Here is an 18221-nt window from a genome sequence, read left to right as displayed (position 1 = left end):
GAAACGTTTTAACACTTCATCACTGAGTGTTGGCTAATAGTCATATACATCACAATACTGCACTAAGTGCAACTTGCACAGACAGTTTAACCACAAAGCTTTAAAATGTATTTAAGGTGCCGTACATTCTGATGTCCTTATAAATACATAAAGGTGACTCACAGACTCGTGGTCCATCAGGTCTGCCAGAACAAAGCAGCGGTACTGCTTCTGGCCTGGGAGGGGTTTGTTGTAGTAGCCGTTGTATTTCTTCTCATCACCCAGCGTGAAGATCTCGGGCAGAGCGTCCAACCTGGCAGCGATGTAGGGCTGCAGGACGTCCTGGCTCTGTCTCTTCTCTCTCTGCAGACTGCTGTCGGCACCAGGCTCCAGGAGCTGCCAGAAGGACGACACAACAGGCCACTTTGGAAAACTTATCGTAACACAACAACATAACAAAACTGACCTCTGTAGGAGATGTTTCTTTCTCATGCCGCACCCCAGGTGGAGGTCAGAGGACAGTGAATTGTTCCTCCCATTTTAATTGACGTATTTATCTCTCTTCCCAAGTGACTTTAATTCTTGCCAATCCCATCCGAATTCTGTGACTTTTAATTCTGATCCAGTTTCAATTATTTTTCCTGGTTTGGACGACATAGTTCCACAGAAAGGGAGATCTTAATACTACACACTAGAGGGCTGCATTGGGATTGGGTCCTACCGGGACCCAACGCAAATCTCGTGGGAGCGGGCGCTTTGAACTTTGCTACGGGCAGGGAACGGGCGGGATGTAGCCTGGAACCCCCCCACGCCAGCAGACACCATATATATGTATACTGACAGTATATATATACAGTATCTATGAGCAGACACCAGCAGCGTGTCTGAGCCTCCCAGGACGGGGGAGACCCGAGGCTCCGTCCACCGTCCACCTGTTCCCTCATCCTCTGCTCCTTCCTCCCCGTCTAACAGCAGCAAGCACCTGCCTTCTTTCCCTGCATCTTCTCCCTATTAGCCTATAAAATTACGTGTGTTCTCATGCAGGACGGGAGAAGACACAAAATCAATGCATCTCTATTATTGTGCGGGAGTAAATTCTCAGAGTTTTGCGGGTGCGGGCGGGAGTGGACATACACATTGCAGGTGCTGGCAGTAATGGTCAGAAATTCGGCGGGAGCGGGATGAAGAAAACAGTCCTGCGCAGGGCTCTACGCCACACTACAGAAGGGGTTCTACGTTTTTTAAGCCATGGACCCCTTTAGCTGAAAAAGACATAGAGCAGGGACCCCCCCCACCCACCACATATTGCATGAAATTGAATTGCATATTAAACTCAAGTGTAAACTTGAGTGTTTTTTAGGCTATATAATGGAACGACTGCACAAGTGGAACAGTATCATGGCCGTTACACACTAGGGACTTTTTTTCATTGTGTTTTTTTTTTCATTTCGAACCTCGCTTTATTGATTGAGCTATAAAGCAGGCACTTATTGTGGTTCAATCCAAAAACTCTGGTTTGGTATCTTCCATCTCGTCATAACAAATACACACTGATGGCCAAATGAAGCCTAATGAAGCTCCATGAACCATTTTCTTTATCCTCTGAGCCCACCAGATGGTGCTCTCTGTTCAACAAAGGGTTGAAAGCACACTGAATCACCATTCCTTGAACTTTTTTTCTTTACACCATGAGCGACATCTAGTGGGCTCAGAAAACAAATAAAATGGTTCACCAAGCTTCATGAGACTTCATTTGGCCATCAATAAAAATCCACAACTCTTCCAAGAATAATTTTTCCATAGCACCAATTAGACCAATACAGAAAAGAATACACCGAAACATAGGAATGGAATTGTAATGTAAAGGTATTGTTGCATATTGTTGTAAGTTAGTGTAAGACCTGAAAAATTGTATGCTGTATTTGCATATCTACTTACTTTGTAATAATATGATTTTGTGAAATAGGGGCACGAGCAAATAAGCTATTTGCTTCCGCCTGCTCCTTCTTGAACTAATCCTTTTATTTATATATATATATATAATTTTTTATTTTTTTTGTTAAATTCTGATTGTTTGTGTTTTATTTTATGGTTTTAATATTTTGGTTTTGTCTTGCAACATGGTTGATTGTTCAAGATAAATAAATAAATGAAATGAAATTAAATGAAATAGTACTGTAATTTCAGAGCTTATACAATTATAACTTTAGTAAAGTACTCTGCTAGTTCTGAGAAATGATGAAGGATACCAGACTTTATGATTAGACAGGACTGAAATCGTAGAGTTTGATGACCTTCAGAGGGAGTACAGAGGGTCATGGCTTCATTACAGAAGCTGAGAGCTGAGTTTTATTCTTTCCAAGTTTGTTTGTCTGTGTGTATGAGACATCTTTCTCCACCACCTACTTCCTATCTCCACTTTGTATCATCTTAGCTGCCACCCTTCAATGTCCAGGGTGACGCTGACGCTGTAAATTGTCACTAAACTCACTGGAGAAGCTTCAATCACACATAGACCACATCTGTAACCAGTTTTTTATTATTTATTTTTTTAAAGATAATTTTTTGGGGCTTTTTCCTTCATTCGACAGTGACAGTGGTTAGACAGGAAAGGGAGGAGAAGGGGGGGGGGGGTGTGTGTGTGTGACATGCAGCAATGGGACGCAGGTCGGATTCGAACCTGGGCCGCTACAAAGGACTCAGCCTACATGGGGCGCACACTTTACTGGGTGAGCTAATGGGCCACCCCACATCTGCAACCGTTAGTGTCTTGGCATCTCAAGCACAGACATTGTGTAAAGAAAAGCAACTCAGTTTATCAACCAGAGTGGAAAGACTTAACTACCATTTTTTTCAAGTGACTGATGGGAACAACAATCTTTGACAGTGGTCCAGTATTAAGCGAGATCGCTGCAGTCGGCAGCAGTGAAACAAGCTACAATGTAAGTTAATAGGGCAATGTGCAGCTTGTATTTACCTTTCACAAAAGTGCTTGTTTTGCCACGGACAGGCTCAGATTAATATTCTAAGTGTCTGACAACATTATGGAAAGGATTTCTAAGGAGGTCAACCTTTCTGTTAAAGAGTAGGATCCTTTTTTTAAACATAAAAACATCCCAAAATTGTGTTTGCTAAAGCCACCAGACTCCATGTAAATAAACAGTAATTTTAACATCATGAAATACACTTTATTCAAAGTCGACAGAAACAAAATAAAACTATAAAAGGCCATTTTGGTCGTCTTTCGACTTTTCCAACCATCACAACTCAACTAATTTTGGTTTAAATAAACACATAGTTTACCGATTTACATGTGAAAATATTTTGGCCCTATGCATGCTAACATATTGTTTTTTTTAAATGGAGTCTGGTGGGTTTAGCACCAGCGACCTCAAAGCTGTTTCTGGTTAAACAGAAAGGTCTTTAAGAGGTTTAAAAAAGGTCTGTCTCTGTAGGGATCCTTTCCATAATGTTGTCAGACACTTAAAATAATCTGAGCCTGTCAGTGGCAAAAACAAATGGTGTAGACCAAATTCGAAGATGCACATTTGCCCCATAGGGTTACATTGCAGCCTGGTCTGTGGCTGCTGGTTACAGCGTTTACACTTAATACTGAACCAGATTGTTGTTCCTTACACACAAAAACATGGTTGAAAAACCCCCAAATTACCCTTTAAAATGTAGTCTTCTGAAATAGAGGAACAAAACCAAAACAGATTTCACAAATTATTCTGCAGGATACCGCGAGGTCTTAAACGTATTAAAGAAGCTTTGAATGTAATATTCTTCATATAAGGCCCAAGTAAGTGTGCATGTAACGTTACACTTAACTTTGTTTGGTGTGGTGGATGTTATACAACAGGTACAGGTACTGTTTATGTCAGTGTTCTGCTTTACGCTCTTGAACGTGAAGTGTGCGCGAATGTCTCGCACCGTGCTACTAACAAGCTAACGTTAGCTTGTCACCTCAGAATGGGCAAGTGTCATTTTGACCCTGCTGTAAGTAGCTGCAGAATCCAAAACATGAGTGGGTTAAGCCTATTCCAGGCAGCGCTTAAAACCTGCGGAGCGGCTATTGCTACGAAGCATTACTGGATAAACAGACTGCGGCCAAGGGTGCAGAGCCGCGAAGACTGTAGAAGACCGGAGATTCTTGTGACACTCACTGACACACAGCGAGAATGGATTGCTGCATTTTCTGATCCTCATCTACTGCATGCTATGCCTGTTTTGTTTTAATTACCTGATGACCTAATTTCAGGTCAAACTGAAAATTTTGTGACCAAAAGGCCCTATGTAAGGCAACTAATACCCATCTTGTTCATTTTAAAATTGCATCTTGTGCGTTTTAAATGTACACACATACACACATCCAGGGTGCTATTTTCTGGGGGGGATGCGTGGGATTTTCCCCTTTCTGGTATCCCTGTCTATATATCCCCTGCCTCTCACCAATAGACCATATGTTATATACCTAAAATAGTGAAATAGTATTTTAAACTAAGTAAAGTGGAGCTCCAGGACGCCGGCTACCAACAGCAGTTGTTTTGCCGCCAATAGGTGATTATGAGCAGGCTACAGGCACCGCCAGATGACGGTCCTTTCAGGGGCCGTGGTAGTGGAGTTTAGCCAGAAAATTGAGTGTCATGCGGCAATGACAGTTAAGTTTAGGCACCAAAACGCATAGTTAAGTTTAGGAAAAAAGTCGTGTTTTGAATTAAAACACTCCTGAGGGACGAACAAGCGTTTCCTGGGTGAAAGTATTTAGTTTTTTGCTGTGAAGTGAACTCTCTCCGACTTAAAAGCGCTGCGTTTCATTTCGTTTTATGTTGACACCAAGTTGTGCTATTTCATTCTGAGATTATTTTCCTTTGGATATTGAAGTTCATAAATAAGTGTTTTGGCATGGCTGGCTGAGTGGCTCTATATCCATGGTATTGGAAGGGGGATTTAATTCTTGCATGTTTTGTTTTGTTTTGTTGTGCATGATCAAAAAACAATTCCCAACCTCTGCTTTCTTCACAAATCGCACCCTGCACACACCTCCCAAAGCTATTGTGTATTTAATATGAATGTGAGTATTTTAATCTCTCTTACAAGCCATACTGATTTATCATTATATCCCTCATACTTTTACCAGTTTGGCCATGAAGTTGGCATGAAATTTCATTCCAAGTGAAAAGGTATTAAAGTCTTACATTTAACTTGGAAACCCTTGGGGGTACCCTGTTCTGGTTTAGGTGTTATTACTTACTAACCAATCAAGTTTGTCATACTGTAGACATGGTGCATGTACGTGGCCCAAATTGAGAACTGAACTTGTCATGTTTCCTCTAATTTGTTGCACTTGATGGATGCAGTACTTACACTTTTTGTACTTCCATCTTTTTAACTTTAAGATATAACTGTGTTCTTTTGTTCCTGATGTGAGTGGTGCATGAGTTGTGGCACTTTGACATTGACTGCAGTCACTCCCACCTTTGGATCCACTATCCAATAGATTTGAAATCATGCTCAACCTATTATCCACACGAGAGTTGTCAACCTGTATATGTGCTTTCCTTTTGTCTTTTTCCATTTTGACCAGGGTTGAAACATTGGTCTTTTGTCACAACCAGTGCTGTGGTGTGGCTCTATGTTTCGTTGTTGTCTCTTCCTTTTTTTCTGTTGTCTGTGTTGTGGGCGTGTCTTGGGCATTGTGGAGATCCAAGTGATTGGACTCAGCTGCAAGCAATCTCTCATTAGCTGTGGCATAAAGACACCAGCCTTCCAGAGACTCAATGCCACATTATTGCTTACCAGTTTAGGTATTGAACCTACAAGCTACTCATTGCTTGGCTTTAGTCTAACCTTATTTTTGTTCTTTCTTCTCTAGAGATCCCCGATACAGTCTGGATCTGTTCATTCACACCTGGATCTTCTACTCTTCATTTGAATACCAGGAAACCATCTTTACCTTGCTGCCGCCTGCTCACCCCACACACCCAGCCTTTGTTTTGGTTACATGTTCTTTAAATAAATCCTGTTCCTTGTTACTTGCCATGCTCTGTTTCCACACCTGAGTCATCCTCTTCCCCGCCGTAACACTTTTTGCGCTATTGAAGGAAGCAAACCAATCAGTGTGCTCCCCGTCTTTCCCTTTGAAGTCACTCTGTAGCCTCAGAATGCTGAGTTGATATAATTACTAAACACACGACCAAAATAAGACTAATTACACAGACCAAAACTAGACTGAAATATCTTTAGTTTTCGTTGACTAAAACCAACTTTAATGAAACGGCTAAGACTAAACTAAATCAAAATCAGATGCAACAAATGAAATAAAGCCTGTGATCTAGTTACTCATTTCACTGCCATATATCCAATGCACCCTTTTAATTATAGTGGTGAACTTCTGCACTCCGTGCTCTGTACTAGGGGTGTCTCCCCACGTTGCAGGGAAACGTTGCAGTGATCTGAACCGGCCCGGAGGCTCAACGAGCGCCCGCCAGCAACGGTATATGGTTGAGCGACCTAGAGAGGGACTGAAGAGAGCGAGCGTCGTTAAAACAAAGCAGTGAATCAGAGAAATAAAACTTTCCACATTCATATTTAGTCGCAACAAATGATATATCCAGCTACAAAAAGCATGAGTCAAAAGTTAGGACGGAAGTACAAAGAGCTATGTGCTATGGACATGATACACCATCTCATCTCGTCGCATTGGCGTAAACTGGCAGGTTTCAGAACGCTGCAGACCGACCCGTTGCAAGAAGCTGCAAGTTTCAACTTGTCTCGTCCAGAATCTCTGTTCTGAACTGGACTTTACGGCGCTGTGAAGATTCGACTGTGAGACTGGCAGTCGAATCAGGCTCTTTCGATCGAAGCATCGAATATTCGACTATTCGGGGGTCACCCCTGCTCTGTACACTCTCGTGCTGCATGCCTGCTGCCCGACTGTTCACCTGAAAGGTATGATGTCACTTGCTGCTACTGCTGCTGTTTATATGGCATTTTAAAAGCCCCGACATCCACCTGGCTCTGATGTATTCCCCTGTGTGTGTGTGTGTGTGTGTGTGGGTGGGGGGGGGGTTATTATCCTTCCCACTCCCTGTTTTGTTCGGGCTTGGTGTTTACCACTAGGGAGAGACCAGGTCAGAGCCTAGACGCCAATAATAAAGAACATTATGAATGAAATTTAAGACCTATACCACAACAAAAAAAAAGAAAAAAAAGCTGGAGCTGCCAAAAACTTGGCAGAACTGGCTGATGGCTGTTGTTTACTGGAGACCTTTCAGATAGATGTTTCTCACTTTCACAATTTGCATGAGACTCCAGTGTCTGTACACCCAACGTTCCCAGTTGAATTGCTTTCTTGCATAAAGCAGTAGGCTTCAAATACATTGTTAGCAACTGGCTTTTACCAAGCCCTAAATTCAGTTTTTTTTTAAGCCAAGTATCGCTAATCTTCCACTCCCCCATAGCTGAAGAATGAAATCTGTAATATGTCCCTGCTGTGTCAGGTCTTGTGTTTGCAACTGGCGAGAGACCAGGTCAGAGCCTAGACGCCAAGACTAACGCTGCACATATTCAACATTTACATAATAATCTATTCCACATGTCTGTGCTGACTTTAATAACTCAGATCAATGAGCTGTGACCTGAGTGAGGTAGAGAAATCACACCAATCTCCCCTTAGACCTGTGTATTAATGTAAACGTAATAACGTAAATGCTATATTCAGCCATCAAACTTCAACCCGCTGCAGCCTGCTGCACCGACACACTCCCTTTGTGAAACCAAAATGCAAAACGTATCGAAGTGAGTAGCAAACACATTTGAATTAATAAGAGAATGGAGCAGATCCAATCTTTGTGGGAAGTGTCGACGGTGCTCGGTGGCCTTGTTGTGTTTGAGGACTCTCAGTCTGCTACTTCGTCTTATTTATAGATATAAAAAAACAATCAAGGCTGCAGCAACCAAACCTGGCAGATATGTAAATCCTCATTCGCTATTTCTAATAATACGTAATTTTATTTATATCTTTATATTCACAAGACCTGTCTGAAGAAACTTCAACCCTTTGCCGGTGCATTTCCCAAACAACAATCCAAACCACAAGTAAATTCTTAACCTGTGGGTTGAGAAATACTTGTGGTGGTGGGTAGGGCAGGATGTGTGTGATGGCTGGGTTCAGTAATAGACTAGCCAAACAAAGGTTTATTAACTAATTATTGAAAAAAATGACTACATAACAAGATCATTTAGAAAGAAATAACTGTTTACAAATTAAACAAACTAGACTACAAGATGATACAGATACAGATGAAGTGTAGCCTATGATGTGCTTTGTCAATTAAATCCGGTTGGTTTGTCAAAAACATTTTATGGTTCAGCAGATAAAATACCTGATTAACCGGAGACAAAATGTTATTAACAACTTAACCTTAAAACCATACTATGATCCATACAGAAAGTTACATGCTATTATAAAACTCAACACTGTGTATCTCTTCTCCTAACCCTTAAATCACATTAGCCTAAGGCTTTCCTCTTTTTAAGTGTTTTAATCTGTGTTTTGGGGATCCTAATAACATTAAACACGCTGTTTTGTACTATACCTGTCTGTGCTGCCCCACCCAACTCCTTCACCAACAACAATTCTACTACTCACTGGAAATAAACATACTTAAACTATCAAAAATTAATTAGATACTGATATATGTAAGATATAATCTACATAAAGTTGTGCCGTTTTAAAAAAGAAGAGCGTAAAATGAAGGCCTTACGCAGAGCAGAGGTGTATCCTAAAAATGTAATCCTTGTACATGTTCTAATACTCTCTTTAAATAGAAACATTACTTTGATTATCCAACAAATGGAAGAATGTTGACTAGCAAAGGCTAAAAGCTATAAGCCCATTATGGTATATACAGTGCAACAAACAGCCAAAGAACGCTAAAACAACCGACACAAAGGGGGGTGAGAGGCTGCCTCATGACCATAGCATTTCTGGATCAGACCATTGCAGTGATATTTCAAAAAGTGCCAAGGTGCCCCAAAATTACAATACTTGATCCCTATTTATGCTAGATATCGATCTGCTCCAAGTGCAGCCACTGAAGATTAAACTGATTCTGAAGATTAGAGACACACACACACACACACACACACACACACACACACACACACACACACACACACACACACACACACACATAAGGCGTTTCACTATCTTTGTGGGGACCCGTCATTGACATAATGCATTCTTTGGCCCCTAACCCTATCCTTAACCATCACAACTAAATGCCTAACCTTAACCCTTACCCTCACCCTAACCATAACCTAATTCTAACTGTAACCCTAAAACCAAGTCTTAACCCTCAAACAGCCCTTTAAAGTTGTGGGGTCCAGCATTTTGGCCCCACAAAGCTGTCCGGACCCCACAAGTATACTGTATTCCTGGTTTTTGGACCCCACAAATATAGTTAAACAAGAACACACACACACACACACACACACACACACACACACACACACACACACACACACACACACTTGATTTTGTCCCTTAGAAGGACCTTGCATTAAATTGGCGCTATGGTGCATGGGCCTTTTTCACAGAGGACATGTGACATGTCCCAGTAGGAAAAACACAGGTGTAAATAATAAAACTACTGATGGTTGAATTCCATTTAACTGCCTCAGTTTCAGGGCCTTGGAATTGTGCATGCTGGCTCACTGTCACACAGCTGTGGCTTTTTTGGGGCAGAGCCATCGTTAATGTTATTAGTAACACCTGGGCTTCTCCTACTATGACAAGTCAAAATGTCTGCTATTGTATTCATGAGCTGGTCCCTGTTTTCTTCGTAACACATGAACACAACGATGCACAGGTATATAACAATGCATGTGCAGGCTTTCTGCAGGTTTCACCAAGTCAAATTTAAGACTTTTAAGACCCTTTTAATACCATTATGAATGAATATATGATATATATAAAGAAATGAGTTAAAGTGAATGAGGGGTAGGAAACTTTACAAGCTTCGGCTTCATCCTGCTCCTTTTCGGACACATTTTTTAAATCAGAAATGGTAATAGTATGTTTAATATTACTTGTAAACACTGTATGGATATTGTTCTTTTTCCTTTGGTGTGTTGCTACACACTTTTTATTTTATATATATATATATATATATATATATATATGTATGTGTATTTGTATATATATATATGTATGTGTATTTGTATATATATATATATATATATATGTATGTGTATTTGTATATATATGCATATGTATGTATGTATGTATATGTATATATAGGTACATGCTGTATGTGTATATGTATTTTTAGTTTTGTTCGAAATAAAAATAAATGAAATGAAATGAAAAATTTAAGACCTATACCATGACAAAAAGCTGCTACTAAACATGGATGAAAATAAAATTAAAATTGTATCCAAAAAGGTTGCTTTGCAAATGTCTTTTAAGAAAGAAAATGCTTTCAACACTTTAATTATGTCTCAACGGTACACATAATAGGCCTCATGCAAAAAGATTCCCACAAAGCCCTATGTGAGGCAACCTGTTTTCCATATGTGGACAGGTCTCATTTAAATTAATGTCAAATGTAAAATGAAGAACTTCACACTGCAAGAAAGAGAAAAGAAACCACTCTGAATATGTGATTGTACAAGTGGTTGTTGCATGAGGTCCCAGTGTGTTTAAACAATTTAAACATAACCTTTGACCGTAACCACTACATGCCTAACTCAAACCCCAAGCCTGACCTTAACCAAAAACCTTAACCTGAAAGGCTCAACCTGAAAATGAAAGGGTTTGCCTTTTATGGGAGCAGATTTTAGGGACTCAGTGTAAACAGACTTTTGGCGTTATTCCATTACATGGTACCTGCTCGACTCGCCTCGACTCTACTCGCCTTGACTCGACTCACTGTGCGTCCGTTTTCCATTGCAGACTTTAGTACCGCCTCAGCGTGGCTGGTCGTCTTGCCACGCAAGTATAAACATCAGGCCACTTGAGCTTGTTTTACAGTTCTGTGGTGGCTCCACGCAGAGCTTTCGCCGTAGCCTATGTAATATGTGGCCTGATGTTTATACTTGTGCGCTGGTGTGTGTGTCGAGGCGGCCATGTGTGTGTGTACGTAGGCTACGGTGAAAGCTCTGCCTGGACTGGAGCCTCCGCAGAACTGTAAAACAAGCGGCGCTGTAGTAAACTGCGACACACACACAGAACGTCGAAGGTGTTGTTGCCACAGCCAGAAGACACATTTTATTTCAGAAGAAGCTGGAGGCAGCAAAAAAAAACACAGCTGGCTAAACTGTTTAAAAATAGCGGGTTTGTTCAGGACACCCCCCTCTGTCGCTTTCGCGTCACCTTTTCGGCTTGCCTCAGCTCGCTTGGAACCTCGACTGAGGAGGTACTAAAAAAAGTACCTGTTAGCAGGTACCAGGTACTTTTTTTCGTAATGGAAAACCAAAAAAGGTAGGTAGAGTCGAGGCGAGTCGAGCAGGTACCATGTAATGGAAAAGCGCCATTTGTCCCCTTTACAGTACATGGCAAATACAAGTACACGTCCACTCACCTCATGTATGTCCATGTCTTCAGGGTTCTCCCATCTTTTGAGAGAAACTGGGGTGACAGGGACAACCACTATGTAGTACCACCTGTATCAAGCACAGTAACACAACTGCATTACACACCCATATGTCATACGTATATGTACGTACATACATACATACAAGAAAACACAGCATCAATGTGAATTACATACTGTCTCATTTTATTATTTTTTTTTTGCCATTTTAGCCTTTAAGCCTTTAATAGACAGGACGGCTGTAGACAGGAAAGGTGGGAGAGAGAGGGAGAAGACATGCAGCAAATGGCCGCAGGTCGGGCTCAAACCCTAAGTCTCTGCGTCGAGGACTGAGCCTCTGCATATGGGCACCTCTACCAGGTGAGCTACCCGACGCCCATTTGCTAACGTTTTGTAGGACCTTTCTCAATATTTGTTCTGCACTTTTAACATTCATGTCTCCTCTTCTCCTAAACACCGATATAAATACAGAGTTTGCTCTGGGACTAATGAAAAAGTCTGGGTCGGACATTCATATAGAGATTATATTAGTTTTTCTTCTCTCCATCAGCCTCACTTCTCTTTTTACAGCGTACTTGTGGCCAAATCCTTCAGAGAAATAAACACTTGAATTACAATTAAGTCCAAGCTATTTTCAGTGCCTGTCTTCCTGATCGGCTGTGTAATAATACAAAAAAGTAACCGTCTACTGAGTTTCAGCCTTTGCATTGGGATTCTCTTTGCTGATCAATTGTGGGTTTAAAGCTCCAATCATAAATAAATTGCTTTCTAGTACCAGGAGAGAGCTCAGGAGTGGCACTGGGGTTATTGTTAGCATGGCCATTGGTTTATAAGTTATAAACATGGTGTTGTTGTGTTGTGGGAATGTTTGGGTGGCTTTTGCAACTAGTTTGACCCTAAAAGAAATCTCTGCTGCAGCGGATAATTGGCTGCTTATGAACTGGCTAGAACAGGGAAAGATGTAAATAAGCCAGGTTTATGGCTTCAACTTTTAATTTAACATAAAAAAAAACATTGTCTGCGTGCATCTTTGTGTGTGTCCACTCCACTGCTGTGTGGTGAGTCTTCCAACTGCTCATACACTGAATGTATGCTGGATAGAATAGCATGGCACGCTCTCTGAGGTCACTTCTCTCATCGGTATGAGGTGCAGTGGTGAAAGAAGTACTCATACCCAATAACTAGAGATGTTCCGATACCGATACCAGTATTGGAAAAAGCCTCTGATACTGCCTAAAATGCTGATATCAGTATCTGCAAGTACTGGAGTTTATGCACCAATCTGATACCACGTAATTTAGCCACTTAATATGGAATCCCATCAGTACCCCCAACTGGCTGGGAGGGGCGAGGGTAGCTTTAATATTGGGTATTATTTTTGATGCAAATCATGTAAGGTGCATTTTAATGTCGTGCCTAGTTAAGGTGTAAGACATTTTAACTACTTGTTATACTGTTGGCTAGTTTAACCATAACAATGTATTTTTAACACCATCAATAGTTATACTTGTGTACTGTGACTTAAGTTACCTTTAGAATGCATTTCTACAGTCCTATTACTCATAAAGCTCTGAGTACTTCTTTTACCAAAGCAGTAAACCAACCATGCCAAACACTTGGGACTTGGGAAACTGTGCTGGGCATTTTTCACTGCTTTCTGATGTTTTATGCAGACCAAACAATCGAGAAAATCTGCAGATTAATCAATAATAACAATAAACGTTTGGTGCCGTACTAACTTGCTTTTAGGCTACCAAGAACCTTTAGTACTTGAAAGGACCATATAAAATGCATATAATAAAATAAGGGCTGTCAAACAATAAAAAGATTTAATCGCGATTAATCGCCAAATTTCTATAGTTAATCACGATTAATCGCATGTTTTATCACGTGAATAAAATTCTATTATTTTGCATTTCAGAACTGTTTTTAAGTACATATTAACAATGGAAAGCCATTCTTACCAGTGTACCTTAATTGGGAATCAAATGAATGCAAAGAAAGTTACTTTATGAACTTGACTTCAAGATTTGTAATCGTTTATTATTTATTTACTGTAAACAAAAGAAAAATGTGTGATTACAATATCAAACTGATATGTGCAGAGGAGAGAAGACATTTCAGAGCCATCTCTGAAATAATGAATAATCGCTTATCTTTTCAGTATGGTTCCCACTATTAATCGTTTTCAAATCAAAATCGAGATTTTAAAGAATTGGGTTTGATTAATCGAATGTGAATAAATAGTTGAATGTTTGGTGTAACATTTGGTTTAACATTTTTAATTCCCCTTTTTATTATTATATTTACTCTTTTTTTCATAGGATAAATGCTGGAATAATGTTACATATCACAGATTGAAAAATGTTCTATTTTCAGTGGATTTTTCATTTTTATTTTGTATAACTTTATTTAACATGATAGTAGAAGGTGTAATATGTAGATGCTGCTGTTGAACTGAGACATAGCAGACATTTCAGTTTACAGGAAATTGTTTTTGTAATATTATAACTTTTAGCTTTTGTGATAAATGTTCTGTGTTTGACTGTTCAATGTCCCATGCTTATTAAAAGAAAAGCACTTATTGCTGGAAATTCATATCGATGTTCTCATCGTTGCATAGGAATATAGAGCCGTTTTGATGGTGTCTCCTGTTATAATGCTCCATGACATGTTTTATCTGTTACACAGTGAATATTGAACTTTTTTTTGAACTTTTTCCCCCAAAATCATTCAGCCATAGTTCCCCCCTGAGACAAACAAACAGCACACACCTGACGTGGGCTTCAGCAGGCGCCCTGAACAGAGTGATGGTCACTCTACCCCCGTCCTCCACATCGTGTTGGTATGGAGCCGGTTTCATTTTCAGCAGATCCGGAGCTGTTCGGATGGAAACCTGCTGCTGGAGGCCGCCGGCACTGTTTCCCCGGCTCATTAGCACAAAGGAATAATCCGTATCCGGCTGCAGCTGTGTGATCAGCTTCCTCTTCAGGTTGCCTTGGACTTCCACACTCTGCTGGTTGTACAGGATCTGAAACAAAGATGACGTTACCGAATTCAATATGTTTAAGGCATGCACCAAACTCCCTCTAAAGCAGAGATCTTCAACAGGGGATCTGGGGCCCCTAGTGGGTCCTCAGAGTTCCAGGGGGGCCTCCAAATTATTGTTAATTAAAAAAACAAAATTCAGTACAGAACAATACTTTGCGCATCTATAATGTGAGACAGGTGCATCGGAGGGAGATAAGTAGGTCAGAAGTTGCAAAGACACTTACGCACTCTGTCTTACTTGCAAACAATAAATTAAATAGTAGGCAACGTTTCGGTGCTAGACCATCCTCTGGCAAAATGAATAAAGGGAGATTCTTTGCAACTTTTGAAAGTTTTTTCAAAAATGTAAATGTCTTAACATGACATTAAAATTAACATCATTAAAACATGATTCATAAAATCATGTATAATCATATATATCATGTATAAATCATATAGCTTAGTTTTCTATGCACTAAAAAGATGTGTATAAAGGCTTTAGGCCAGAGATCTTCCTCAGGGGTTACAGAGACTTACAGCAGGGGGGCCACCAAATTGGCCTAACATGAATCCAACATATTATTAGCAAATGTAAATCTGCCTATTTGTGATTTTTTTTTAATTGATAATAGGCTTACTGCCCTATGGGTAAGGTAGCCAACAATTATTATTTTAATAGCTTAGTATTGTATGCAAAAAAAGGTATGTTTAAAGGCTTTAGGCTGCCCAGGTTAATTTTAAACAATTTTGTAGTAGGGGGCCCCTCTTTCTGTTAAAGGGCTTAAAAAACGTTGAAGACCCCTGCTTTAGGCTTAATGCAATTTAGTAGTAGTAGGGGGCCCCTACTCCGTCTCTCTCTCTCAGATAAGGGGTCCTTGGCTTAAAAAACATTGAAGACCCCTGCTCTAAAATATTGAGTATCGAAAAATGCCTCGTCATTCAATACCCAATTTCAATACCTAAGGAGTAAATCAGTAGTGCGTCAGTGAGCCAGTAAACATGCAGCATGCTTCTACTGTACCAACATCTTATAATGCTGATGATTGGCTGTCTCATGTTATGTCTCATTGGATTATTGTATCTGTGCTGTGAAACTTTGTAACCTCGCTGCCTCCTGTGTTCTCCAAGTTTGATCGTGTGAAGAACTCAATATGTAATTGTTTAGTGTTACAAGGTGCTGTAGAAAAAAGTATGATTTACTTGCTTACTATTATTTAGTTGCTGATCCATGGTCATAAACCATTGTTTCTGCACTTATTCTGAGCTTATCATCAGAGCTACACAGTAACCACACAGACTTAAATAGCCAGTCATAAAATTCAGTTACAGGCAGAACTTCATATGGTGCAAATTGATTTTCTTGATGATTTATGGAACCGCTGTTCTGCTAAGAAGTACAAAAGAGAATATTTCAGCTATCTCATATACATGTAAAAACATTTTCTATTATTGTTATTATTTTATATTGTGATTATGATACCTCCTCCTGCAATAACATTCATTTTATACCTACCATAGAGACAGAGCACATTTAAAAAATGTCTAAAAGCTGCTGTGTGGTGATATTCACTACCAACAAGGTAAAGAACCCAGAACTTAAGTTTTTATAAGCTGCCAACCCGAAAAACTGAGCTTTTATGAAGACAAAGGGGGATCCTGACACTAAGCTAACATTTTATAATTTATAATTCATACTCTTTATTGATCCCCAATGGGGAAATTACAATTTACACTCTGTTGTTATTACACATTACACACAGGCCTGAAATACACACACATGCTCAGGTCCTATACATGCACTAATGGAGAGATGTCAGAGTGAGTGTGCTACGACTGGACAGGCGCCCTGAGCGGTTGGGGGGGGGGGGGGGGTTGCCTTGCTCAAGGGCACCTTGACAGTGCCCAAGAGGTGAACTGGCATCTCTTCAGCTACTAGTCCACCTCCTTACTTCGGTCCGTATGGGGTCTTGAACCAGCGACCCAACTCCCTACGGACTGAGCTACTGCCACCCTGAAATGTTATGTCCGACATTACGTTTGCAGCAAGCATTTTGTTACCAAGTCAAATAGCTAAATGTCAGTTTTAAGCTAGTCTATATCCTCGACGTTCCACTTCTGGGATTGCTCCGGTGCCGTAGGAAATTCCGTCCGTTTCCTTCCGCTTTCTCTGTGTTGGAATTTTAAACTCCGGTGAATTTATGAGGACTATGGTTAACTGCTCCTCAGATCTCTGCAGCTAGACTATCTGTCCAATCTGAGTTTTCAGTTGCAGGACTAAAACAACTTTTGAACGTACACGTTCCACCAAAACAAGTTCCTTGCTGAGACTACTTTGCAGAGACACCGTGGCTCCGTGCGGAGCTTAGCGCCACCCGTGACAATTTTGATTGGTTCAAAGAAATGCCATTAAACCAGAGCACGTTCTTCTCCTATCCCGGAATGCTGTGTTGACTAGCCAGACCCTCCTCCGCAGCGCTGTGGAGGAAGGTCTGGCAAAGCGAGACTAGTTTTAGGCTAACTATATCTCTGTAAGTTAAGCTAACACATGTAACGTCGGACATAACGTTAGCTTAGTTTCAGGATCCCCTAGTCTTCATATTCTCCTTGCTGATTCCTCACACTTGTCTCCACTTTTGTCTTCATAAAAGGTCAGTTTTTTTGGGTCGACAGCTTATAAAATCTCATGGGTTATTGACCCTGTTGGTAGTGAATATCACATAGCAGCTTTTAGGCATTTTCCTGTTGTTTGCTAGAAGACGAAATTGACTAGGAGGAACCTTCAACCAATGCAAGTCAATGAAGAGCGGAGAATAGGTCTTTCTTGTCTAGCCATATCATATAGATATTCAAAAACATTGGCTACTTGGTTCTAGATTATCAGTAAGAAACATCTGAGTGAGTTTTTAACTTCAGTGGCTGTAATGTCTCAGTGTCTGCAGCTGCTGTCTAGGTGACAATGTGGGCTCATCTTACCTTGAGAGGCACTTGGGATTTGTAAGTTTCTGGCACTTCCCAGGTCAGCAGGACAGAGGTTTTCATCACAGCCTTCACACCAAAGTTCTTGGTGAACACTGAGGGAAGGTCTAGATGATTATTAGGTGGTTAATTGAATTGCAGATATGACTGAGATGACACAAAGCAAGAAAAACAAGGGCATTTGTTCACTAAAATGACACTACACTCTACATTTGCATATTCATCAAAATAAGAGCACAGAGTCTGTATTATTTGGCACGGTCATCTCAATGCCAGTGCAATTATACCTTTACAACGCATTCTCATGAATAGGTCCGTGTCATATAGTACCAAAAATGTATGCATATAGTATGAAAAATTATGCACACAAAACGTAAGATATCCTACGAAACTAGGAGACCGCCGGCTGCTCATGTGACACCGACTACAGAGCTCCATGATGCCGAGCGGCAGTTGCTAGTTGTTTTAAGCCGCTACAGAGCTTTGTGACGCCGGCTATAGACCTCCGTCACAGCTCGTCGTATCAGCGGCAGTTAGTAGATGTGTTAAGCCGCTACAGAGCTCTGTGACGCCGGCTACGGTGCTTCGCATGGTGCTCCGCATGGTGCTCCGCATGGTGCTCCGCATGGTGCTCTG

At 40.6% G+C, this 18221-nt stretch overlaps 1 protein-coding gene across 29 annotated transcripts in view; it reads right to left on the bottom strand.

Annotated features, from left to right (window-relative positions):
• ptprfa (protein tyrosine phosphatase receptor type Fa) overlaps window positions 1-18221 on the bottom strand; it is a 400117-nt gene that overhangs the window by 76620 nt on the left and 305276 nt on the right. For 17 of the 29 annotated variants that reach the window (XM_031311904.2, XM_031311903.2, XM_031311912.2 and 14 more), the window contains 4 exons: window positions 17583-17692; window positions 14354-14610; window positions 11568-11649; window positions 163-375 (listed from right to left, as the gene is read on the bottom strand). In XM_031311904.2, the coding sequence (XP_031167764.2) occupies window positions 163-375; window positions 11568-11649; window positions 14354-14610; window positions 17583-17692 (662 nt within the window). The remainder of the gene's footprint in view (window positions 1-162; window positions 376-11567; window positions 11650-14353; window positions 14611-17582; window positions 17693-18221) is intronic. The other 12 variants (XM_031311906.2, XM_031311924.2, XM_031311927.2 and 9 more) reach the window with 1 other exon arrangement.

This window comes from Sander lucioperca, chromosome 11 (genome assembly GCF_008315115.2).
Source record: "Sander lucioperca isolate FBNREF2018 chromosome 11, SLUC_FBN_1.2, whole genome shotgun sequence".
Lineage (NCBI taxonomy): Eukaryota > Metazoa > Chordata > Actinopteri > Perciformes > Percidae > Sander > Sander lucioperca.
This window is presented reverse-complemented; position numbering and strand designations above follow the sequence as displayed.